This window comes from Pelodiscus sinensis, chromosome 4 (genome assembly GCF_049634645.1).
Source record: "Pelodiscus sinensis isolate JC-2024 chromosome 4, ASM4963464v1, whole genome shotgun sequence".
Lineage (NCBI taxonomy): Eukaryota > Metazoa > Chordata > Testudines > Trionychidae > Pelodiscus > Pelodiscus sinensis.
Window position 1 is genome coordinate 98,104,443 of NC_134714.1, and position 25,393 is coordinate 98,129,835.

At 48.1% G+C, this 25,393-nt stretch overlaps 1 protein-coding gene and 1 long non-coding RNA gene across 3 annotated transcripts in view; one reads left to right on the forward strand and one right to left on the reverse strand.

Annotated features, from left to right (window-relative positions):
- CCDC73 (coiled-coil domain containing 73) overlaps positions 1-25,393 on the reverse strand; it is a 227,144-nt gene that overhangs the window by 53,745 nt on the left and 148,006 nt on the right. Inside the window, exon 13 of the mRNA XM_075928786.1 lies at positions 4,583-4,693. Coding sequence (XP_075784901.1) covers positions 4,583-4,693 — 111 coding nt within the window. The remainder of the gene's footprint in view (positions 1-4,582; positions 4,694-25,393) is intronic.
- On the forward strand, positions 15,184-23,177 carry LOC112546775 (uncharacterized). Of its 2 annotated transcripts, none has more exons than XR_012903220.1 (4): positions 15,184-15,396; positions 18,861-18,955; positions 19,339-19,544; positions 21,268-23,177. It is a non-coding gene; the product is annotated as an uncharacterized LOC112546775 (long non-coding RNA). The 2 variants fall into 2 exon arrangements; XR_012903219.1 differs by having other exon boundaries at positions 19,339-19,538.

Here is a 25,393-nt window from a genome sequence, read left to right on the forward strand (position 1 = left end):
GTTCCCGGTCAGCCTGGTGCTCCTCCCTGTTGGCCTGGTGTTCCTCCCAGTCAGCAGTCTGCTCCTGGTGCTCTTCCTCAAGCCCCTGGATGAGGGACTGCAGGCAGGCCATCTGCTCTCAGATCAGGACTTTATGGGGAGACACAGATGTCCCAGGGGAGCATCACTACATCCATGGCCCAGGGACAAGCAGGCATGGGAAGGTGCTGGCTAGGCCAGGAGCCTGATGGTGGGAGCGGGGGATGGAGCAGGGTGGCTCAATTTCTTACTGTGTCCCACACAAACCAGGTCTAGCACTGGTGGTGTCCCACAGAGAGAGAACTATTTCTGCCTGCTGGAGGATGGGGGAAGCAGAGTGTTGGGGGAGGGGTGTGTGTGTGTGTGGCAGATGCTGGTTGACAGAGAGAGTGCTACTGGGTCCCCCCCCCCCACACACACACACACTTCCTCCCACCGGACAGGTTCCCATGCACAAGATCAGTCCCTCTGCATCGCCTCACTTGACCAGGAGTGGATGCTGCCTGAGTGCAGGCATGACCCTATGTGGCACTGCTGTGTGGTTCCATGACCCCAGACTCTTTAGTGGTGGCTTATTGTGGGAAGGTGTCCTGGCACAGAGTCCAAAGTAAGGCAGGCCTCTCCAGGAACCTTGTGAGAAGGACTGGGGGAGTGGGGTTCCAATGTGAATGTATCATGGGGCTGAGTGTTCCAGACTGGCACTCCATGTGCACCCACAAGAAGGCCAAGAGGAGTGCACAGCCCCTTGCAGCCCACTGTTGGTGCCCATGTGTGTATATAGGGAAAGTGATGGAACTCACCTGAAGTGCATCCCCCAAGTTTGTCTGAAGCCAAGGAGACAACCTGGGATGAGAGAGAGGCTCCAAGGTGAGGAGCAGCTCGTGGTTGGCGGGCATGGTTGCCTCCTTTTTTTGCTCCTCCTCCTCCTCCTCCTTGTTGTTATCCACCACCCTGCCCTCCTAGAGGCTCATGTCAGGTGTGTCCTGGCTGGACTCCACGACAATGCGGGGAGGTGACTGTCTTCCCCTCCCAGGATGACATCCAGCTGCTCACAGTAGTGGTAGCTGTATGGTAGGTGTGCCAGAGCTCTTTAATCTTCATCCAGACCTGGTCCAGGGTCCGGGTGTGGCCTTTGTTGGCCAGGCTGGCAGTGATCCAGCCAGTAGATAAACTCGTTCCTCTTTTTGGTGCAGAGATCCTGGAGAGATCCTCCTCCCCTAGGACCTCGATGAGGCCCATGATCTCTGCACCAGTCCAGGATGAAGCTCTCCTGTGTCCCTGAGCAGTAGCAGCTGAGGGCACAGCAAGAGTACTGGCTGCTGTGGGAGGCTCTGAGGGAGCATTGGGTGTCTCATGACTCCCTCTCTAGCTTGCAAAGGTCACCACATGGCGGAAGCCCTTCTGCTATCTAGAATTTTAAGCTCCACAGGGAAAGGGGAACAGTGGAGATGCTACGTGTGGCCAGAGCAGCCAGAGGTGCAGTTGTGAGAGGCCTCTGGAGGCCAATTATTTCAAGTTAGCATCAGAAGAGCATCCACACTAACACTATTTCAAAATTAGCATTATTCTCCGACAATAACCGGTCAGTAATTTCAAAATAACGAGCTTGGTAGTGTGGATGCTCTGCTTATTAACTCAACTTAAGGGGCATTATTTCAAAATTGTTCCCTAGTGTAGACCAGGGCCAAAAGCGTGACCAGCAAGGATGTGTCTCCACCATCTTGCCTGCCAGCACACCAGTAAGGAGTCCCCTCTGCCCTAAAGCCCAACTTCTCTGCCCCAGGGGGCCAGGAGGGGCTGCTGGAGCAAGGTGCAGCCCCCAGAGCTTGTCTCTCCCTGGAGAAGTGGAAGTGGGGAATTGGAGGGGAGCAGCTCCTGGAGCCTTGCCCCTCCTCAGACAGCCTGCAGGCTGCAGGGAAGGGAAGGGGCATTGGAGGGAGGGGCTGCCCCTGAAGCCTGTCCCCCCTGATAGCCTGCAAGTCCTGGGGGGGGGAGGCTGCTGGAGGTTGGGGGCAACCCCTGGAGTCTGCCCTCCCAGAGAGCCTCCCAGTCTGACCCTCCCAGACAGCCTGCAGGCTGTGGGTGCTGCTGAAGGAAGGCAGCCCCCGGATCCTTGGCCCTGCCCCAGACAGCTTGCAGGTCACGGGGGGCCCTGGAGGCCAGTGGCAGACCCCAGAGACTCGGAACCCAGACAGTCTGCACGCTGCTAGGGGGACAACTGGAAGGGGCCAACCCCGCAGCCTGATCTCTCCCTACACAGCACACAGGCTGTAGGTAGGTGGGAAGGACAGAGAGCCTGGTCCCTCCCCAGACAACCTAGTTGCCAGGTTTGGGGGCACTGGAGGCTGGGGGCTGCCCCTAGAGCCTGTCCCCTGACAGACTGCAGGATGGGAGGCAGGATGGGAGGCAGCCCTCCTACTCTCACCCTCACACATACACACAGCTTGCAGGCCACAGTGGGCCACTGAAGGCTCCTCCACCTCAACAACCTGCAGGCTGCAGGGGGACTCTGAAGACCAGGATAAGCCCATGGAGCTAGGCTGAAGGATGGTGGGGGCTGCTGGAGGCTGGAGGATAGCCCACATAGCACTGCAGGGCAGGAGGGCAGCTGGAGGCTGGGGCCAGCCTGCAGAGAGCCACCTCTTCCCCAAAAGGCTACAGGATGGGGTGGGGAGGTGGTACTGCCCTAAGCAAGGTCCCCCTGGAGCAGCTGGGGGCTGCCCCCCCCCAACAGGATGCAGGCCATGGGGGGCAGTTGGAAGCTGGGACTGGCTCACAGAGACCCTACCTGCACCCAACAAGCACAAAGACCCAGATCATCTCCTCCCTGCAGAAGCTGCTCTCCGGGCAGGGCAGCCCCAGCCCCTCAGAGGAGCCACTGGGTGGGGAGCACTGCAAGAGTCCCTGAGAGGAACAACTGGAACAATGCTACCCTCACTATCACAGGTGGCCCCAGTAAGCCACATAACTCCCACTCCTGCCTTGAGTCTTGCACTCCCACCTCCTTTCCTCTGAGTTCTCTCATCCTTCTCCCTGCCCTAAGGCCTCCACCCCTGCCTTAAGCTCCCACCTTCCAACCCTCTCCCCTAAGCCACCCACCCCACCTCTCCTTATCCCCAAACCCTCAGTCCAGCCTTCACTCAGAATGCCAGAGTGGGGAACAGCTCTGTCAAAGGCTAATTGCATATTTGGGTGCATTAGTAGGATTGTTGTCAGCAGATATAGAGAAGTGATTATTCCCCTTTATTTGACACTGGGGTGAGGCCACATATTGCTTCCAATTCTGGGGCCCACATTACAGAAAGGATGTGGACACACTGAAGAAAGTGCAGCAGAGGGCATAAAAAATGTTTAGGGGAGCAGAGCACATTACTTATGAGAAGCAGCTGAGGGATTTGGTCTTATTTAGTCTACAGAAGAGAAGGGGGTTTTGATACCTGAAGGGGGTTCCAAAGAGAACGGAGACAGCTTTTCTCAGTGGAGACAGATAACAGAACAAGGAGCAATGGTCTCAAGTTGCAGTGGTGGGAGGTCTAGGTTACATATTAGGAAAAACTATTTTACTGGGATGGTGGTGAAGCACTGAAATGGGAGGTATTAGAGGAGGGAGGTGGTACTGGAAACTCCATCCCTAGAGATTTTTAAGTCCTGGCTTGACAAAGCTTTGGCTGGGATGATTTAGTTGGGATTGGTCCTGCTTTGGGCAGAGGATTGGACTCTATGACCTCGTGAGGTGTCTTCCAACCCTATGGTTCTATGATTTTTATGTACAGGAATACAATCTAGAAAATGCAAATATAATATTTGTTATAGTTTAAGTACTATGACAAGGTTCTGTAGTAGAAATATAATTGCCAATGTAAATGCAAAATATATTAGCACATTGGTTCTCAACTAAGCATGTGGGGTCCTCTAAAGGGCCATGAGCAAATTTTGGAGAGGAGGAGCAGCAATCAGGACCTGCATTACACTTGCTAGGGCCCAGGGCAGAAAGCCAAAACCTCATCACATGTGGCTCAAACCCGGGGTCTTATGCCCTACAAACCAGGACTGAAGTTGAAGCCTGAACAACTTGGCTTCACAGGATCCGCTGTGGCATGGGACCTGAATAATTGCTTTGCTTGCTATCGCCTAATGCTGGGCCTGGCTTTTATAAATAATGTCGGGGTAGCCTAGGATAGCAAATGTTGAGAACATACTAAGGAAATGATTGGATACTTCAGACATAAGCAGAGGTTGGAAAATGCATAATTCAGAAACTATATCTAAGTGCTAATTCTATGTCTGAAAAACAAATAAAACAAAAGCCTCCCTATGGCTTTTGTGATGGAGGCTCAAAAAAGATGTGTGCATGGCCTTCGAAAATGAATGTCAAATAGAGTTTGGGCAAAATCTACATTTTTCAAGTATTTTTCAACAAAAATTTGGAGCATCCAGGGAAGAAAATATTTTACTTTTTCATACATTATTTTTGCAATATTTTCATGGCTTTTAGGAATTATTTTAAATGTTTGACTATTTTAAAAACCTTTTATTACATTAACATTAAATTGAATAAACTTACATCTATTTTCCAAGTTCGTAGTGCTTTTTCATACTCATTCTGAAGATTAAGGAACTTTTCTTCATTTTCTTTTGCCTTCTCCCTTTGCAGCTCATTATCTCTTTCAAGGGTCTGCAATAAAATTAATTATCCAAAAAATAATCAATATCACATTAATGAATTTTGATGTGTTTTATGTTGCTTGGACCTTTGCTTCTAACATGCTGAAAGTGCCATACAGATCAGTGATAATGTGCTCACTCAACAATAATTTTCATAAATTAAGAGAAAGGTGCTTATAGTTTAGCTAACAGGAAACAGGGGGAGGTTATGAAAAAGAAATGGCTATAAAAGGGTATAAAAACACTTGCCATTATTCAGTTTCACTGCATAAGTTTTAATGTGCTGAAAAAGTAATATGAAGTGCAGAGCTGAGAACTATGAAATGTAGCACAATCAAATCCTAGTGTAAGGAAAAAACTACAGTATAACCAAAGAAAATATTTGTCTTCTGTTATCATGGCTTATACTCAAACTTTTTTAATAATGCTTTCTATAATTTGCATTCTTTAATTTAAAATTGTAAAACACATCTGTAGGAATGTCAAATATTTAGTGTATGTCTGATTGCCCTTTATTTTTATTGGTTAACTGAAATGGAATAAAAGTGGTAAAAATAATAGTAATATGCTATTATGTTTTTTATGCTGTCATAATTGTGCTTCTAATGTTTCAGGGCTTACTCAGATATTGTCATATTGATAAATTAAAAGCAAGCTCATATAAATCAACAGTAACAATTCTCATATATCTCTCCAGTACTGCTGGAATTTTTATCCTACCATATTTTTATAACAAAGTGCAGAAGATAAAACTTATGGTATCCATTACCTCTATAAAGATGATACAAACACATTTGAAAATGTAAACACGGTTATAATGCATGTAACTACATGATCAACTGGATTTATAGGATTTTGCTGTGGTTTCTATGAAACCACTTTGAAAATAATGTCATTTAAAAGGAATTCTTATCTACTTCAATTTATAACTACAAACATCAAATTACTTTTTGATTTATTTCACAATAATCTTAACATGCTTAAAATCAATGTCTAGTTAATATATCCATACTATAAAATATTTGGCGAACGAATGTAATATACAGCATTTAAAAACCTACAGTAGATCTTTCCTATATACATGTATGGAGACACTTACTTCATAATCTGAAAGGGAAAATATACTAACCCCTACCTAATTTAAAAAAAGATAAGCAGTACATTGTGCTGAACAATAACGATATACAATCTTAGTGTCATAATCTGAATAGTTAACTTTTATAGGAGTAGAAGGAATGTTGTGTAAGCCTGACAAATGATCTTGAGTTCCAGGAGTTGCCCTTTGAGATGTATTGCAAGTTCTCATTTGACTTCAGGTCTGTGAATACCCAATACATTAGCATCAACATTTTCCTTCGGGGTACTCATATGGATGCCACGTGTCCTCTGTTCCCTTGTGCTGCTGCCCTCTCTGTTTTCTCTTACCAGACAGACTCCAATACACAGAGCGAGGAGAGTAGGTTGTAGATGACACGTGCAACACAAATCAAAGAACAATAATTTCATATTAATATTTTTTCATTTGCAAGAGATTGCACATGTCCATTCTACTCACAAAGGCTATGTCTGCACTATGGTGCTATTTTGGGATACTGAAAGGGATTATTTAGAAATACAATGGGTTTACAGTTCTGAAGTCCCTGTAAACCTTGTTCCACGCTGTGTAGACAGCACCAAATTTTGAAATAAACTATTTCAAAATTAACTCAAAATAAGCTATACAATTTGCATAGTTTATTTCAAGATAAGAGTGCAGTGTAGATGCACCCAACTGGTTCAATCTGCAGGTAGGATCAAAGTTTGTCTGAATAATGATTAAAGGAGTGTATAGTTCAAATCTGGCATAATCTCAATACTGCTGAGAGATGGCATAATGGAAAGCATTAGTATGCAAAATGAAGACCAAAGTTGCTAGGTTACAAATGTTCAAAATAAGTACTTGGGCCAGAAAAGCTGGAGAAGCTGAATTGCTATTGTTGGCATCCTGTTTAGTGCAGTGTTACGGGGTCCACAGGCCCACCCCGCCCTGGGCAGCCACACTACCACAGTTGCCGCCCCGAAAGGTCCCAGTCTCCGTGACGCGGCGCCGGGTCGACCCTCCCATCGATCGCGCAGAAGATCCCACGAGCGAGGAGGTGAGGGGGGTCCGGGCCCTCCCTCTCTCCAGACCCCAGCCCAGGGCCCTAAGGCGGAGGAGAGGCTCCTCTCTCCCCCGACCTGGCTGATGGGGCACAGAGCCGCAACGCATCAACCCTCGGGCTCCAGTACACCCACCCTGGGCTGCTTCCTCACGCCCTCGCTCGTCCGCTCACCAGCCGGCTTGTCCCGCTGCCTCTTCGTGTCTCTCAGTCCCTTCCTCCAGCGTCCTCCTCCTCGTCCTCCCCTCTGCTTCTGCTTCTACTGGCTTTATACCTGGGGAAGGTGCCGCCCCCGCCCCGCCAGAGCACCCACACCTGTGCTCACCTGCGGCTCCAGCTTCTCCTCCCCAGCTGTTTCCCCTCACCCCCAACGTCCTCCCTGTCTCCCACAGCTGTGGAGCATAGGGCTGGCTGGGGGCATCCGCGGGGCTGCCCGCCCCGAGGTTGGCGGGGGGGTGTTCCTTCCCCGTCGTCCCTGCTGGCCTTATCGTGGGGGGGTCCCTCCCCCGCGGTGTCCCAGACTGCATTCAGGGAGCCGCCAGCCAGGTGGCGTGTACCGGCTACCCTGCTGCCTGCGTCCCCGGCGGCGGCGGGCCAAGCCGCGGCGCTCCTTTCTGCCCCGCTGGGGGGGCACCCTCGGTGTGGGGTTGCCTCACCCCGTCACCACCCTCCCCCATGCTGCTCAGGGTCCCGTCAGCTCGACCGCCTGCCGAGCGGCACGTTCCGGTTACCCCACCGGACGCGTCCTCGGCAGCGGCGAGACAAGCCGTGCCGCTTTCTCCAGCCTCGCTGGGGGGGGCCCCTTTAGTGCGGGGTTGCCTCACCCCGTCACATGCAGTTATATTGTCCATGTTATACTACATGAGACGATCCATGATGGAAATCTTTGAAGAGAAATTGGAAGGTTCTTCATCCTTTTTTCAACTTTTACGAACAATTGCAAGGACAAATTAACAATTTATTCCTGCCCAAGTAAAATGTTAAAATACTCTCTTAATATCCAACATGTGGAATCTCACCTAAGCCTGGTGCTTATACTCATGAGTAAAATTGTAAAACATAGTTTCTCATTTCCAAAACAATCAGGCAATGTTTTGGTTAAAAACTTTGGATGAGGGCATAGGCATATCTTGTTCTCATAGAAAACTGCAGAGGGGTAGGTTTAGAAATGAGGTAGGTTTAAAAGTTAAAATAGGAAAAGAACAAGTTAAAAAAATTCTTAGAAAATGTAGATGTCTTCAAATCTCCAGGGCCTGATGAAATGCATCCCAGAATACTCAGGGAGCTGAAAGCTAAAGGCTCAGATATCTCCTCTATCTTCTTTGAAAAATCATGGAAATTGGGAGAGATTCCAGAAGATTGGAAAAGGGCAAATATAGTGCCCATCTATAAAAAAGGAAATAGGAACAATCCAGGAAACTACAGACCAGTCAGTTCAACATCTGTGCCAGGGAAGTTAATGGAGCAAGTAATTAAGGAATTCATCTGCAAACACCTGGAAGATAATAAGGTGATAGGTAACAGCCAGCATGGATTTGTAAAGAAAAAATCTTGTCAAACCAATCTGATAATTTTCTTTGATAGGATAACAAGTCTTGTGGATGAGGGAGAAGTGGTGGATGTGGTATACCTACACTTTAGTAAAGCATTTGATATGGTTTCACATGACCTTCTTATCTGTATGAGAGAGTGTTACTCACCTTGTGCAGTAACATCTGTTCTTCGAGATGTGTGTCCCCATGGGTGCTCCACTCGAGGTGCTGGGCTCATCCCAGCGCCGCAAATGGAGAATCTTCCCTAGCAGTAGCCCTGCTGGCCTGTACATGCGCTCCTGCTGTCTCACGCTGTTTGCACCGTTACAGCTGAGCGCAGGCTGGCTTGTCAGTTTCCTCCCAATCGGAAGCATCTGAAAGATAAAAACAAAAGCTCCGAAGCAGGGAGGAGGGTGGGTTGTGGAGCACCCACGGGGACACACATCTCGAAGAACAGATGTTACTGAACAAGGTGAGTAACTCTTCTTCGTTGAGTAGTGTCCCCAGGGTGCTCCACTCGAGGTAAGTACACAGCAGTGGTCTAATGCTATCGTTGTGCTTCGGACTTATGGCCTCTGCACTGTGGACAGAACTGCTTGCACCACCGCTGAATCGTTCTTCAATATTTTCGCGAGAGCATAGTATCTGGCGAAGGTAAGAGCAGATGACCAAGTTGCTGCACGGCATATGTCCTACAAGGGTACACCTCTAAGGTAAGCACTGGATGCGGCCGTGCCTCTGGTGGAGTGGGCATGAGGTCATCTTGGTAAAGGCTCATGCCGTAGGGCGTAACAACGTGTGATGCAAGAGACGATTAAGTTGGAAATAGGTTGTGCGGAGAACTGCTGGCCTTTTGAACGCTCAGCAGTGGCTATAAAAAGACGCCGAGACTTCCTGAAAAGACGCGTTCTGTCGAGGTAGAAGACCAGAGCTCGTCTGATGTTGAGCGTATGTAGACGCAATTCTTCTGGTGAAGAATGCAGTTTTCGATAGAATGTTGGCAGACTTATGGGCTCGTTTATATGAAAAGGAGAATTCACCTTCGGGAGGAAGGGAGGATGGACACGGAGCACTACCCCATGCCCAGAGAATAGCATGTATGGTGAGTCGATGGATAGAGCTGCCAATTCACTAACTCGGCGTGCTGAAGTGATTGCCAGCAGGAATGACACCTTCATCGTGAGCATGTGCAAGTCACAAGTTGCTAACGGCTCAAAGGGGGGGGGGGCGAGTTAGCGTGTCCCACACTAAAGCCAAGTCCCATGGCTATGGTGGAATCTTGTAAGCCGGATACAGATTCTTGAGCCCCTTTAGAAACCTTTTAGTGAGTGGATGGGCGAACAGCGAATGACCGTCTATGGGAATACGTAAGGCCGAGATTGCTGCCAGATGAACCTTAAGTGAAGCCACTGCCAACCCCGCCGTCCTCAGGTGGAGAATGTAATCGAGGACCTGCTGAATAGGCAATGACAGAGGGTCAAAGTTCCTTGCCGCACACCAAGATTGGAACTAATACCATTTGTAGAGGTAGGTCTTGAGAGTGGTTTGGCACCTGCTGTTTATCAGCACATATCTCACCGCCAGAGAGCAGGTCATTTCTGATGGCTGGAGCCAGCTAGGAACCACGCTGTCAGGACCATGCAATTGTTGTCTGGGTGCACCATCACACCGTACTGTTGAGACAGTAAATTGGACAGCCTCGGTAGTTGTCGCGGCTGAGCCACGGACATTCTCAACAACTGCGTCAGCCAAGTCTGTTGGGGCCAAAAGGGTGCTATGAAGATCACCGTTGCGCCCTCCAATATTATCTTCTTCAGTGCCCTTGGAATGAGAGGAAGAGGAGGAAAATCATAGAGAAGATGATGACAACTCCAGTCGAGTAGGAAGGCATTCCCCAAGGAATTCGTGCCAATGCCTGCTCGTGAGCAATAACGATGACACTTTCTGTTGTGATAGGTGGCAAAAAGGTCTATACTCGGGAATCCCCAAAGATGGAAAATATCGCGAACAACTTTGTTATGTAACTCCCATTCGTGATGGGGAAGGAAGTGTCTGCTGAGGGTATCGGCAATGACATTGTCCTTGCCAAGAAGGTATGATGCAGTAAGGGTTATACTGTTCCGAATTGGCCAGTCCCACAGACTCATAGCCTCTGCGCAAAGGGGGCATGAGCATGCATCACCTTGTCTGCTGATATAATAAATCGTGCATATATTGTCGATGAGAATGTGAACCATGAGACCTCGGATGATGTGGAGGAAGTGCCTACAGGCACTGAACACAGCTCGCAACTTGAGGAAGTTTATGTGCTATAGGGCTTCCTGGGGCATCCAGAGCCCCTGAACCCGATGCTCTTGCAGATGGGCACCCCAACCGATCAAGGAAGTGTCCGTTGTGATCTGCATTGAGGGCTTCTGTCTGCATTGAGGGCTTCTGCCTGCTAAGAAATGTTGGGGGCTGCCCCACCATGTTAGTGAAGCCCTGACGTGTGGGAATAGATACTGTTCTGTTCGTCCTGTGTACACCCAGTGTGTAAACAGTGAAAAGCCAGTGCTGAAGGCTGTGTAGGTGGAGTCTTCCATGTGATACCATATATGTGGTGGTGGCCATATGCTTGAGCAGCTGAGGGCAGGTAAGAATGCGAGATTTGGGAGCAGTTGACACAGTCTGGACCAAATCTCGAATCAGCTCGAATCTCTTTGTGGATAGGTATACCCTTGCGCCCAATGCATTGAGCCTCGCGCCAATAAATTCCAGATTATGACTTGGCATCAGGGACGACTTGTCGAAGTTGATTATGAGCCCCAAAGCCTCGAACACTGCCGTGGTGGTGGCAACTGCCTGTGAAGCCTCGTTTAAAGTAGGGGCCATTAATAGGCAGCCGTTGAGATACGGGAAGATCGAGATATCAAGACGTTGAAGGTAAGCAGCGACTACTACTAGGGTTTTGGAAAACACTCGTGGCGCAGCTGAAAGACCGAAGGGTAGCACCTGGTATTGGTAATGTTCTGTGCCCACTAAAAAACGAAGGAATCCCCTATGGGCTGGATGAATTGTTATATGGAAATAGACGGCCTGCAAGTCTTCATTTCTGTTGGCATTGTCTTGGTCTCTGCTGCTTGTGTGGTTTGGTATGGAATGTGGCGTGAGAGAAAGGTTTCTGCTTATTATAGGGTGCGTATCTCTTGCTCTTATACAGAGGCTTGTACATACCCAGAGTTCCCAACGTCATACGGGAGTCTTTGTCTGAGTGGAACACCTAATCAGTGGACTGAGAGACGAGCAACTGACGATTGAAAGGCAAGTCTTCTACTTTATTCAATAAATCCTTCAGGGCAGCAGCCTGATGTAACCAGGACGCATGACACATTACTACAGCAGTCTCTGTGGCACGAGCCGCTGCATCGGCAGTGTCCAAAGCAATCTGCAATGCTGTTCGGGCTGTTGTATAGCCCTCCTTTATTACCGCCTTTAGAATTTGGTGTTTCAAGTCCAGTAGATGTTCCAAAAGAGGTATTAATTTTGAATAATTATCAAAATCATGGTTTGCCAGGGGAACCACATAATTACACATTCTTAAAGCTGAAGTGGCGGAAGAGTACACTTTCCTGCCTAGGATGTCAAGGCGTTTGGCCTCCTTGTCATTTGTGGTATTTTTAGACTGTGCTGTCTTGGACCTCTATTGTGCTACGTCCGTGACAAGGCAATTGGGCAGAGGGTGAGTAAACAAGAACTCCATACTTTATAAACCAGAAGGGTATTTCTTATCAGATCATTTATTGGTCGGTAAGGAAGTAGCTGGAGTCTGCCAGATGTCGTCGTCAATTTCCAAAATGGCATCATCAAAGGGAGGTGCCAAATTAGATTTCTGGGAAGGTTGCAGGTTCTTAAGTAAGGGATGGTACTTTTGTTGAACATCCATAGTTTGAATGATCTGAGATTGAGCAACCCTCTCAGAAACGAGGAGTAATGGTAGTTTGGAATAGGAAGCCTAGTCCGAACTACCTAGTCTGTGCCGCGTGTAGCCACGCAGCACGGAGTCCGCACTAGCAGACATTTAAAAATGGCGGCGCCCGGCGAGATGCAAATGAAGCCCAGGAAATTCAAATCCCGGGCTTCATTTGCAACTCCGGTTGCCTACTTTACCACCCTAGTTCGAACTAGGGTGGTAGTGTAGACATACCCCATAGGACAAAAGAGGATGTTTACATATGATTGCCCACACATTGAGACATCCCAGCATTGGAAACAACCTTGAGGACTTTCCTTTGCACATTTAAAAACCATAAACCATTCCATGCTCCATGTATCTATCTTTATGCACAAGAATGATACACACACTAAAATAAGATATACAGACCCAGCAGATTAAGACATCGAGATTGATAGGTTACATAAGGCAATGTGTTCCAAGCATCTTCAAGTTATGCATATTCATGTCCATGAGTCCATTTCATAAAACATGGGGGAGGGTCCCATCACACACAACACTCCTGTTAATACATCTGTAAGACATGGGAAGTAATTTTTCCATTCTACTCTGTACTGATTGGGCCTCAGCTGGAGTATTGTGTCCAGTTTTGGGTGCCACATTTCAAGAAAGAAGTGGAAAAATTGGAGAAAGTCCAGAGAAGAGCAACAAAAATTATTAAAAGTTTAGAAAACATGACCTATAAGGGAAGACTGAAAGAATTGGGCTTGTCTAGTTTAGAAAAGAGGAGATTGAGAGGGGACGTGATTTCGGTTTTCTAGTATCTAAAAGAGTGTTTACAAAGAGGAGGGAGAAAAATTATTTTCCTTGGCCTCTGATGATATGACAAGAAGCAACAGAGGGTTAGGTTGGACATCAGGAAAAACTTCCTGTCAGTTTGGTTAAACATTGGAATAAATTACCTAGGGAGGTTGAGGAATCTCTATCACTGGAGATATTTAAGAGCAGGTTGGACAGACATCTATCAGGGATGATCTAGATGGTGCTTGGTCCTGCCATAAGGGCAGGAGACTGGACTGCATGATCTCTTGATGACCTTCCAGTTTTAGTAGTCTATGATTCTATGAAGATATAGTGGATCAGATACCAGAGTTCTCAAATCATCTACTTTTCTTGTTGAGGTAACAGACACCAAAAAGGCTACCTACACTGAAAAATGGATCAATAAACAGGTAAGAGGAGGTTATTCACCTTGACTGTAACTGACATTCTTCAAGATAAGTGTCCCTGGGGGTGCTCCACAGAAAGTGTCAGAGAGTCCCAAAATCACAGAGCAGATCCTTCCTAGCAGAGCACTGGGGGCTGCATGTGTGTGGTACCGATGCTACCACACATGCACAGTCTCCCTCCTGTCAGTTCCTCCTCTATCCAGAACCTGGCCTGGTGGAAATTTTTTTTTTTTTGGCTCGAAGGAGAGGGGAGTAAGGGATAGTAGTGAAGCATCTCAAAGAACATCAGTTACATTAAAGATGAGTAACCTCCTCTTCGAGAGATGTCCCTGGGGGTGCTCCACAGCAGGTGACTGCAAAGCAATTTGTGTGATGAAGGTAGGGACTACGGATCAGGAAGGTAATCTGTCTTTACTATGGCCTTTGATACTATGGTAGAGAGAAGAGGGCCGGTGGTGCTTAGTGAAACTTGTTCTGATGTGCATGTAGCAACAGCAAATACAGGCAGTCCCCGACTTACGCGGATCCGACTTATGTCGGATCCGCACTTACGAACGGGGCTTTTCTCGCCCCGGAGCTCATGGGCGGCGGGTCGCCACCCGTGTCCTCCGGGGCGAGAAAAGCTTCTCCCGGTCTCCCTGGTCTGCGGGGGGAGTCCAGCAAAGCCGCTGGACCCCCCCAGCAGACCAGGGACACCCAAGCAAAGCCACCCAGGAGGCGGGAGTCCCGCTGCCTGGGCGGCTTTGCTCGTTTGCCCCGGAGCAAAGCCGCCCAGGCAGCGGGACTCCCGCCGCCTGGGCGGCTTTGCTCCTGTCCCCCTGGTCTGCTGGGGGGCGGCTTTGCTCTGGTGTCCCTGGTCTACTGGGGGGGTCCAAGCGGCTTTGCTGGACCCCCCCCAGCAGACCAGGGGGACAGGAGCAAAGCCGCGGAGCACGCCCGCAGCGGGACAGCCCGGGCGCGCTTGGGCTGTCCCGCTGCGGGCGTGCTCCACGGCTTTGCTCCTGTCCCCCTGGTCTGCTGGGGGGGAGGTGCAGCTAGTGCCCCCCCCCCCGCAGACCAGACTTTTCTTGCCTACCCCTGGGGTAGAGCAGCTGGGGGCTGCTGGGTTGGTCCCGCAGCGCTGCTCCGGACCAACCCGGCAGCACCCCAGCTGCTCTGCCCCAGGCGTCTTGATTCAGCCGCTGCTGGTCAGTTTCAACAGCGGCTGATTCAGGACGCCTGTGGCAGAGCAGCTGGGGTGCTGCTGGGTTGCTCTAGTAGCGCCGAGGAGCTGCGCTACTGGAGCAACCCAGCAGCACCCCAGCTGCTCTGCCCCAGGCGTCCCCAAGTCAGCTGCTGCTGAAACTGACTAGCAGCTGACTACAGGAAGCCCGAGGCAGAGTTGCTCTGCCCCAGGCTTCCTGGAATCAGCCGCTGATCAGTTTCAGCAGCAGCTGACTTGGGGACGCCTGGGTTTCTTAAGTTGAATCTGTATGTAAGTCAGAACTGGCATCCAGATTCAGCCGCGGTTGAAACTGATCAGTTTCAGCAGCGGCTGACGCCAGTTCCGACTTACATACAGATTCAACTTAAGAACAAACCTACTGTCCCTATTTTGTACGTAACCCGGGGACTGCCTGTATATCATCAATGAGAACCTTTCTCAGGTAAACAACCACTCTCGTGGAGTGTGCATGGACTGAGGTAGGTGGTGATAACTGATTCAAATCATAGCACATTGTGATGCAATCAGAGATCCAGCAGGTTAGTCTGTGAGATGATATCTATGCCTCTTGCTACGCTCCACAATGGAGATGAAGGATCTTGGGGATGACCTGAAGGGTCCCATTCTGTGGCGATAAAAGAAGAGCAGCCTGTGGACAACTAGCTTGTGCATCGAAGAGGTTGGCATGAGGCCTGGAAAAAAATATAGCTAAGTGTATTATTTGATTAAGGTGTAAGGTAGAATGTATTTTGGGTAAAAACTTTGGACATGTCCGTAGAAAGGCTCTCTTTAAATAAGATGGTGAATGGTGGGGTCTGCCATTAGGGCAGTCATCTCTCCCACCCAGTGTGCTGACATTATCGCAACAAGGAATGCCATTTTGAGTGTTAAGTGGAGAAGGGAGCATGTGGCCACAGGTTCAATTGGAGGTTTTGTGAGCGCGGTTAGTACCAAATGTAGGTCCCATAATATCTGTGGGGCAGCAACATCAGGATATAGCCCATGTAGGCCTTTGAGGAAGCGTTTGGTTGTGGCATGTGTGAAGACCATGGTGTCATTGACAGTCATGTGGAATGTTATTATTGCTGCAAGATGTACTCTAACTGAGCTCAAAGAAAGGTGAGATTGCTTGAGGTGAAGTAAGTATTCAAGGATTGCAGGTAGGAGGACATCCTCCAGCATTATGTTACGGGAAGCAGCCCAATGTACAAAACGAGACCATTTGTTACTGTATGCCTTTCTCATTGTAGGGGCCCTGTGGAGAAGCGTCTCACATACCTGGTTTGAACATTATAATTCTATGCTCATGAACCATCTAGGTACCACACCCTGAGGTGAAGCCTGAGAAAATCTGTGTGGGGAGCTTCAATTCCTGTTTGGAGTCGTATACTCGAGTTGCATGGAAGTGTGATTGGATGATGTAGGGTCATTCTGTTCAACACAGGAAACCACAGTTGCCAGGGTCAACAGGGTGCTATTAGGATAACTCTTGTTTTGTCCTTCCATATTTTGATGAGTACCCTGCTGAAGAGGGGAAAGGGAGGGAATGCTTAGAATAGGTGATTGTTCTACTTGAGGACAAGAATGTCTCCGAGTGAGTACTTTCTCATGCCCGCTCTGGAGCAATAGAGTGGGCACTTTTTGTTTGTTCTGGTAACGAATAGGTCTATGTGAGGGTATTCTCACTGTGCAAATATCTCTGTCAGAACTGAATGGTCAATCTGCCACTTGTGATCTTGTAATAGGCCTCTGCTTAGGGCATCAGCTGTGGTGTTTAGGGTGCCGGGGAGATGGCATGCGCTTATGGAGATGCCATGAGTGAGGCATCCGATCCAGAGTGCTATGACTTCTGTGCATAGAGTGTTGGATCGTGCCCTGCCTTGTTTGTTAATATAAAACATACAAGCTATATTGCTGGTATATATCCTGACTTGTGTTCCAGTGATGTGAGGTAGGAAATGTTGGAATGCAAGCCCAATGGCCCTAAGCTCAAGGATATTGATGTGTAGTGTCCTCTCTGCCAGAGTCCATAGGCCCTGGGTTATTAGGTCTCTCGTGTGTGCTCCCTAGCCTGTGAGGGAAGCATTCGTGTTGATGATCACTGTGGGTTCTGGGGTTTGGAAGGGTATGCCCCTGCATAAATTGTACAGCTTTGTCCACCACAATGTTGCTCTTTTTGCCGTGTTGGGAAGTGACACTGTTTTGGTCAGGGAGTGTAGGTTGGGCTTGTTATTTGATCTGAGCCATCCTTGGAGGCACCTCATGGCATTGTGGACCCCAGGGTTATAGGGCACCATATATCCCGTGAGTTGTAAACAGTTGTGGATTGTGATGCATGGCATTATGCGGAGTGATTGTACTAGCTCGCAGATCCTTAGGAATCTATCAGGAGGCAGAGAGGCGGTGGCTGAGTCAGAGTTGTGGTGCACGACAATAAATTGTATCGACTGAATTGGCATAAGGACTTACTTGTTCTCGTTGATTAGGTGTCCCAGCAATTGGAAGCATTGTTGTATCAGATGGGTGCAGCGATAGGATTCATATCAAGTTCTTGTCTTGATAAGGTAATCATTGACATATGGATAAATGGTAACGTCCTGTTTTCTGAGGTGGGCTGTAACCACCACTAACGTCTTGGAGAAAACCCTCAGAGGTGTAGAAAGTCCGAAAGGTAGCAGCGTATATTGGTAGTGCTATGTACCTAGGGTGAAACTGAGAAACCATCTATGAACAGGTCAAATGACACATGAAAATATACGTCTTGTAAATTGAGGGACGAAAACCAATCACCGAACTCCAGAGAGGAGATAATGGTGGATAATGTGACCATTTTGAACTTTTACCTCTTTACAAATTTGTTCAGGGCCCTCAAATCAAGAATTAGGTGCCAGCCTCCATTTTTTTCTGAGTGAGGAAGTTGTGAGAATAAAATCCAGTCCTCTGAAATTCTGGGGGAACAGGTTCTATACTAGCACCTAAATGTAGAAGGTGATCTACTTCTTGTTGTAATATAGTCTCATGAGAGGGGTCCCTGAAGAGGAATGGGGTGGGTAGGTGGAATGGAGGGATGGACATGCATGTGATGGTGTATCCAAATGAAATTGTAGCACCCCTTTGTCAGATGTAATATTGCGCCATTTGTCACAGAATGGCAAAAGATGATAGGTGAAAGATTTCCTAGTGTTGGGAGCTCTGGAGAAGTTGAGGTGCTTTTCAGTTTCTCAACCGACACCTCAAACGTGCTTACTGGGCTGAGGCAGATGGTTGGAAGCATTGCCCTGATTGTGTCGACTCTGCTGTCTGCCATGGCCACATTGTTGGTGTGGTGGATGCTCTTGCCTTTGGTATCGGTACATGAACTGCTGATATCTCGGCCTCTGGTATGGTTGGTATCTATATTGCCTTCTCCTTGTTGCAGATGTCTGGATGCCAAGGTATTTTAGTGTGGCCTGGGAGTCTTTCATGGAATGGAGGACATTGTTGGTTTTAGATTAAAAGAGCTTTTCACCCTCAAATGGTAGATCTAACACAGATGACTGGATTTCTCGAGGGAAGTCAGAGGAATTGAACCATGAAGCCCGTCTCATGACAACTGTCAAAACTGTTGCCCTTGTGGCCGTCTCTGCTGCATCTAGGACAACTTGAAGGGCTGTCCTAGATATTGCCTGGCCCTTTGCGATGACTGTTCTAAGCTGTGTCTTTTTCGCCTCTGGTATATTTTAAATAAAAGTATTAAACTTTGTGTAACTGTTAAAATCATATTTACTGAGGAGCACAGCATAATTGGGCACTCTTAGTTGTAATATGGCGCTGAGGTGTACACCTTTTTACCAAGCGTGTCAAGTCTTTTATTATCTCTGTTGGATGGTGTGGAATGGTTTTGCTGTTGTTTATTTCTTTACTGCACCACGTCAAAGATGGTGGATGAATAAATAAAAACTCTGACCCTTTTGGGGGAGACTTAATAGTTCGGTCTGCCTTTTTGTAGGTGGGAGGAATTGAGGCAGGGATTGTCCAAAAGATTTTGGTAGGTTCCATGATAATTGAGTTGATAGGCAAGGCAATTTTTGAGGAAGGTGTAGCCTACAGTATGCTGGTAAGCTCATGTTGTGTGTCCTGCACTTCCTCCATCGCAATGTTTAGGTCAGCTGCGACTCTCTTAAAAAGTTCCTGAAAAGGGATGAAATCTTCAGTAGTTGCCGAGGGCAATGGCATGATAGCCTCGTCTGTCACAGATGGTGAGTTTGTGTCTAATAATGCATTCTGACCTAAGTTGGTTCATCAATTTCATTCTGTTTCCTCTGTGTTAAAGGGGATTGGGACAGGAGTCTGTCTCTTTTTGTGATGTTGAGGTGTAGTGGGGTGGAGTGGTCACCCACTGAGCCAGAGGTGGAGAAACCCCTCTGGGAGCCATTTTGGGCCCAGCCTAGCCCCACCCTCTCACCTGACCAGAAGCTAAGGGGCGGGGCTAGGACTATAAGAAGACTGCCGGGGAGCTCAGTCAGGGGCCAGCCTCTGAAGGAGAAGGAGGCTGTCCAGAGCTCCTGCCTGGGGAGGCTGAGACCTGGCCTAGGCCTCTCTCAGCGGCCACCCCGAAGGCTAGCCAAGGCTTCCCTGCCAGAGCTACAGAGACCTGGCCAAGCCAGCCAGCAGATCTGGCCCGAGCCGGTGGACCAGCTGGAACCCTGATGGTTGCCGGAACCCCGGGCCCAGACGAGCCCGCAGGACGCTGCAGAGCTTCAACCTCTTGACCCCTAGATCGAGCTGCCCGGACCCTGCTGGGACAACACCGCTTTCAACTCCCTGGCGGACCTGCGGGAGGTACAGGTACCGGGGAAGGGGGAGATGAGAAGTGGCCCAGGGGATAGCACGGGCTGAGAGCAGCCCTCGGCCAGCAAATTGTGGGCGGGAGCCCTGCTGAGCCAGTCGCAGCTGCACGGCTGCATCTAGGGCCCCTGGGCTGGGGTGCAATGTAGTGGGTGGGCCTGCGCCCCCCTGCCACCCACTCATCAGGTGGCAGTCTCCCCCTCACCGCTGCTGCGGGTGCACTACCGGCCTCGCTCCAGAACTAGGAGCTTCTACAAACTTGTGTGTGTTTGAACTTATTCCCCAACGGCCCGGGCCTGAAGCAAGGCCGGGCGCGCAAACTATTGCCTTTTAATCCCGACCTGAAGCAAGGCCGGGAATAAACTCGCTGCCCTGGACTATTGTAAGGCACGGTAGCGCAATAGGACAGGCGTATCACCCCGTGCCGGAGACGGGGGTACCGCCTCCTGAAGGCCTACCGGCCTATCACACTCCCCCGGAAGGGGGGGAAAGCTTAGGCTGTTGTGGACATTGCCGGAGGGCAGTGTCCTGAAAGGATCCCGCCACCTGCCAGCACGTCTAATTCCCCAACCCGACAGCAGGTGGCACTGTGGCGAGCGAGAAGCAGCTACATGAGGTCATGGACTCCAATATTGCCATTGCTGTGGATAAAGCATGGGTGGTGGTATCCATGGGTATGGAGCCCTGGGGGCCATGCCCATCCTGGTAGGGTGAGGCAAAGTTGGCATGGGATGAGTGTCTTGATTTTTCTGTGCATGGTGACAGCTGGGGTGAAAAAACCCCAGCTCCTCATCGTCGTCACTTGATAACAAAGTAGGTGATGTGTATTTGGATGGTGCTGAGTAAGATAGTTTGTTGGTGCTTAATAATGGAAAGTTAAAAGTTGATAAGACCACAAGGTGTCTCTGATGCCAGAAGCTAATAGTGGAAATAAACAGCACCAAGGCTAGTGATGTTGCACTTGGCGCCAGTGCTGGTGGTATTCCAGGCCCAGAGCTCACAGCTTTGTGATCAGCAATGGCTGGACAGTGCTGATAGCCTGCACCATCAGATGTTGTGGTGCTGTGGTAAGCACTCTTGGCACTATGATCTCAAGTGGTGCACTGTTTGGCGCTGTACTCAGTGCCAACATCTCTGAGGCAGGCACTGAATGGCCTGTAGATTCTGTGTAGGCATCGTGTGAGGCGCGTTTGTGGGGAGCTCAGTCAGCACCAAAGGTGCATGGCTTATCGTAAGTGCTGGGGCATGAATCATAAGCTTTTTTCCCCTTCCTGTTGGTCGAATGTCGTTTAGGCGACTGCAGGTCTTATGGCAGAGAGGCAGCACATTTGTTTGGGGATTCCTTGGGTTTGTCCCCCTTATTATTGGCAATCTGCTGAGCACCCAGGTCTGAGGAAGGGTGTTTGCCCTTCTCAATCATGAGCATTTTTAAATGGAGATCTGTCTCTCTGCGTTTGCGCCTTAAGTTTAGCACAGTGTGGGCAGTCCTGTTGAACATGGGAGTTCCCAAGAAACTTGATGCATTTTGCGTGGCCGTCTGAGGCCAGCATTGTCTCATTGTAGTCTGTGGAACGGTGAGCCCATCATCCCAGGTGGGTGATCTTAAGTGGTGAGAGAACCAACTTCGGGACAAATGGCATGGGGTTTGGGTTTTTTTGGTGAAGAATTTGTTAAACAACTAGAGAGAAGAATTTGGAGTTAACTAATCTATTTATCTACACAGAACTACTGAGGAATGATGAGCTGAGGACGGGATGAAGGAACTGAGGGAAAGGTGGCTGTGCATGTGTGACAGTGCCAGATGGTGCCGTGCACCTCACATGCTGTGCATGCATGACCCTCAATGCACTGCTAGGAAGAATCTGCTCTGCAGCGCTGGTACACACAGACACCTGCTGTGGAGCACCCCCAGGGACATCTCTCTCTCGAAGAAACAGTGAAGCCATTAGTTTTGCCAGTGCTAATTTAAATCACCAGGGTAATAGGATTCTCTCCTTGGGATATAACTGATCCAGACCCTTCAGAAATCTGATAATCACTCTTGTTTCTCCATCCATATGTTAATCAAGGGGTAAAAAACCAAGATAGCTGATAGTGGAACCCTGGCAAGACTAAGGGTAAGACCTCGCTGTTTCAGGCATAACAAATAGTCTAGCATGTGTTGTATTGAAAACCCCTAACTGGACCTGACAGAGAGACTTTCATTTCAACAGTTAAAACTACCTAGTCTAAGGCTTCAAGATGATACTTTGTACCTCCTTTGAACAGATCTCCTCCTGAGGTGTTGACCATGGAGTATCCAGGCTCTATGAAGGACCACCTCTATAGCTGTGGCCGTATAATATCAGATATGGGTCTTGTGGTAGTGTCAGTGAAGTTGAGAGGCTCAGTAGTGGAAAAGCAATACACAGCAATACAAAGCAATATCACTCAAACATGGTTCTGCTTGATTTTTAACAACACTGTGTAGGAGCAGAAACAGAGGATATGTTGTACATGAGTTGGTATTTCCAGGGAAACAGGAAAGCACCCATCAGAGACCTTAAGCTGCCAAAGAACAAAATGGATGACACTTCTTGTTGATGCAGGTTGCATACAGGTCTATGTGTCAGAACCCCCTCCTCCCACATCTGGACAATGATTCTGCCTATATCTAGGCAGAGACACCACTCATGGTAACTGATGAAAGACCTGCTCAGCAGATCTGCCAGACTGTTCTAGGCACCTGTAAGGTGGGGGACTTTGAGACTGATTGAGTTGGTTACATATAAGTCCCAAAGCAGTGTTGCTTCTTGGCAAAGAACGGTGTATCTGGCCCCTTTCTGATTGTTCAAACAGAACATGGGTGCTTGTTGTCCATAAATATAGTAAATTAATTCCCTTAAATATGGGGAAGGAACGATTGGCAAGCTAGGCAAATGTGGAGAACAAAATCCTGGCCAGACCTTAGCCTTTGAATCTACAGAGATCCCTGGTGCCTCCCCAACCTAGGGCAGAAGCATCCATAATCAAACTCAAAGTCCAGTTGATGGGGAGTAAATAGATCTCTATGGAAGGGAAAAACCGAGGCAGGGTCATTTGCAGGGCCACTTTAAAGTCGCAAGGGAACACTCAGATGGTAGCCACACAATGACGTTCTGCAACAGATACAGCAGATAAAATGACCAGTGCCTGAATAAGTGCCAGATGGACCCTTCCTAGGCCCTGAGCTACCCTTTTGTGTGGCAGAGTAAGAGGAATTCTGCCTCTTAGAGTTAGGACAAGTTGATGGTAACCTGGATTTATGCCCCTTAGGGGAGCAATGTTCCTTTCTTTCCCCTGACATCAGAAGTTCTACCAGTTGAAGAGGAGAATATTTTAGAGATGTGACCCTTAGACTACATCTAGGGTGTGTCTAGACTACAGGGTTTTGTCGACAAAAGTGGACTTTTGTCGACAAAACTATACCTGCGTCCACACTGCCTTTGAGTTATGTCGACAAAACTCAGCAGTTTTGTCGACGTATGTAAACCTCATTCTACGAGGAATAACGCCTTTTGTTGACAGAGTTCTGTCGATAGAAGGCATTATTGCATCTACACTGTCCTTTGCGTCCACACTGTTATGTCGATAAAGCGGCTTGCTTTGTCGACAGAACTGGCTGCAGTCTAGACGCTCTTTGTTGACAGAAGCTTTGTCGACAGTATCTGTTGACAAAACTTCTGTCGACAAAACCCTGTAGTCTAGACATACCCCTAGACTGCAGGCTTCTTTCGGAAGAAACAGAAGTGGCTGGTTTTCTGAAAAAACTCTGCAGTGTAGACATAGTTACAAGTTGCAGAGCTGACCATATCATTTTTTGAGAAGGATTGCTTAGAGTTTTCATTCCTGCCTACTCCAGGGCATGAAGAGGAATGTATCAGTCTCTCCAGCAAAACCAGTTTCTGTGTTCTGCTTGGGAATGACTTGTAAATTGCATATCTCGCAGGAATGTACCTCTCACCAAGGTATAATGATGGACAGTTATTAAAACTTGGAAACTTTTGTTCTACTCTAAGAGATTGATTTAGTAGCAGGAGATTTCACACGGAAAATAAGATGTTTTTATTAAAGAAAAAAGAATCACCAAAGAAAATTTATGATTTGTGACTAAAGCCATGTCTACACTATCACTTATGGCAGCAAAACTTATGTTGCTGAAAAAAACACACCCCAGAGCAACATAAGTTCTACTCGCATCAGTGATGGTATGTAGAAGGTGAGGGGAAAGTTTAAGCTCCAGTCACTCCTTAGCCTCTTTGATGAGCCTTTCAACTAGGATACCAACAAAATCCAGTTTTGAAAGTTGTGGGGGTTTTGATTTTTTAATAGAAACATATAGGCTACGTCTACACTGGCCCCTTCTTCGGAATAGCCATGCTAATTTAGAACTTTGAAATAGGGAAATGCGCGGGGGATTTAAATATCCCCCGCGGGATTTAAATAAACATGGCCGCCGCTTTTTTCCAGCTTGGGGAAAAGCTGGAAAAGAGCGTCCAGACTGGCGCGATCCTCCGGAATAAAGCCCTATTCCGGAGGATCTCTTATTCCTACTTCAAGTCAGGAATAAGATATCCTCCGGAATAGGGCTTTATTCCGGAGGATCGCGCCAGTCTGGACGCTCTTTTCCGGCTTTTCCCCAAGCCGGAAAAAAAGCGGCGGCCATGTTTATTTAAATCCCACGGGGGATATTTAAATCCCCCCGTGGATTTCCCTATTCCAAAGTTAGAAATTAGCATGCCTCTTCCAAAGAAGGGGCCAGGCTAGACGTAGCCATATTGTCGGGGAGCTGGATTTGCTTTTACAGTTCATCCAGAAATGTATTATTTCTCCTTCATCTTCAGGTGGAATCCCTATCAATGCTCCAGGGCAGGTAGGCCCTTGGAGATTTTCTGCTACTAAAAGTTAGAAGTTAGGCAATATCTGAGCTTTTTGTTCACTGTGCAATCCCCTTTACATATGTAAGTGGTTCTAAACACCTTTAGAAAGATAGGCTATACAGGCAGTCCCCGGGTTACATGGATCCGACTTACATCGGATCCCTACTTACAAACGGGGTGAGGCAACCCCACACTAGCTGCTTCCCCCCAGCAGACCAGGGAGACACGGAGCGGCTTTTCTCAGCAGACACCTCAACTTGAGAATAAAGGACTGAGGGAAGTGAGGTGTGGGAGAATAAAACTGAGCTCTGGATAAATGTTTGGCTAGAGTTTCCCCTACAATATGTACCAGTTCCGACTTACATACAAATTCAACTTAAGAACAAACCTACAGTCCCTATCTTGTACGTAACCCAGGGACTGCCTGTATCTACACTAGAAAGCTTACAGCAACACAGCTGCAATGATACAGCTGCCCTGCTATAAAACCACTCATGCTCTCTATGTTGACAGGAAAGCTCTTTTGTAGACATAGCTACCGCCACTCATTGGAGGTAGCTTAATTATGTCAAATTCAGCATACTCTGGCTTTCCCCTTCACTTCTCCTATCATGCAGCCTGTGTCATGGAGGATGAGGGAAGGTGGCACTATGCTTGGGATGTCCTTATTAAGCCTATATGCAGGAATTTTTGTGAGGGGAGGTGCCTTTTTTGGAACTGTGGACCATCATTTTTTTAAATATAAAGAGGTTCAAAATAGTCATGCAGTAAGTGTGTATAAGAGAGGTTAATGAAAAATTGGAGTGGAAACAGTGATTTGTAAAATGATTTTGTTATAACATACTAAAAATTTATACAGTGATAGATTCGCCTTCCTCTGAGGCATGGGGTACAGATCACAACTGGAGGATTCTCTGCATCTTGGGATCTTCAAACTGTCTGAAGGCTTCA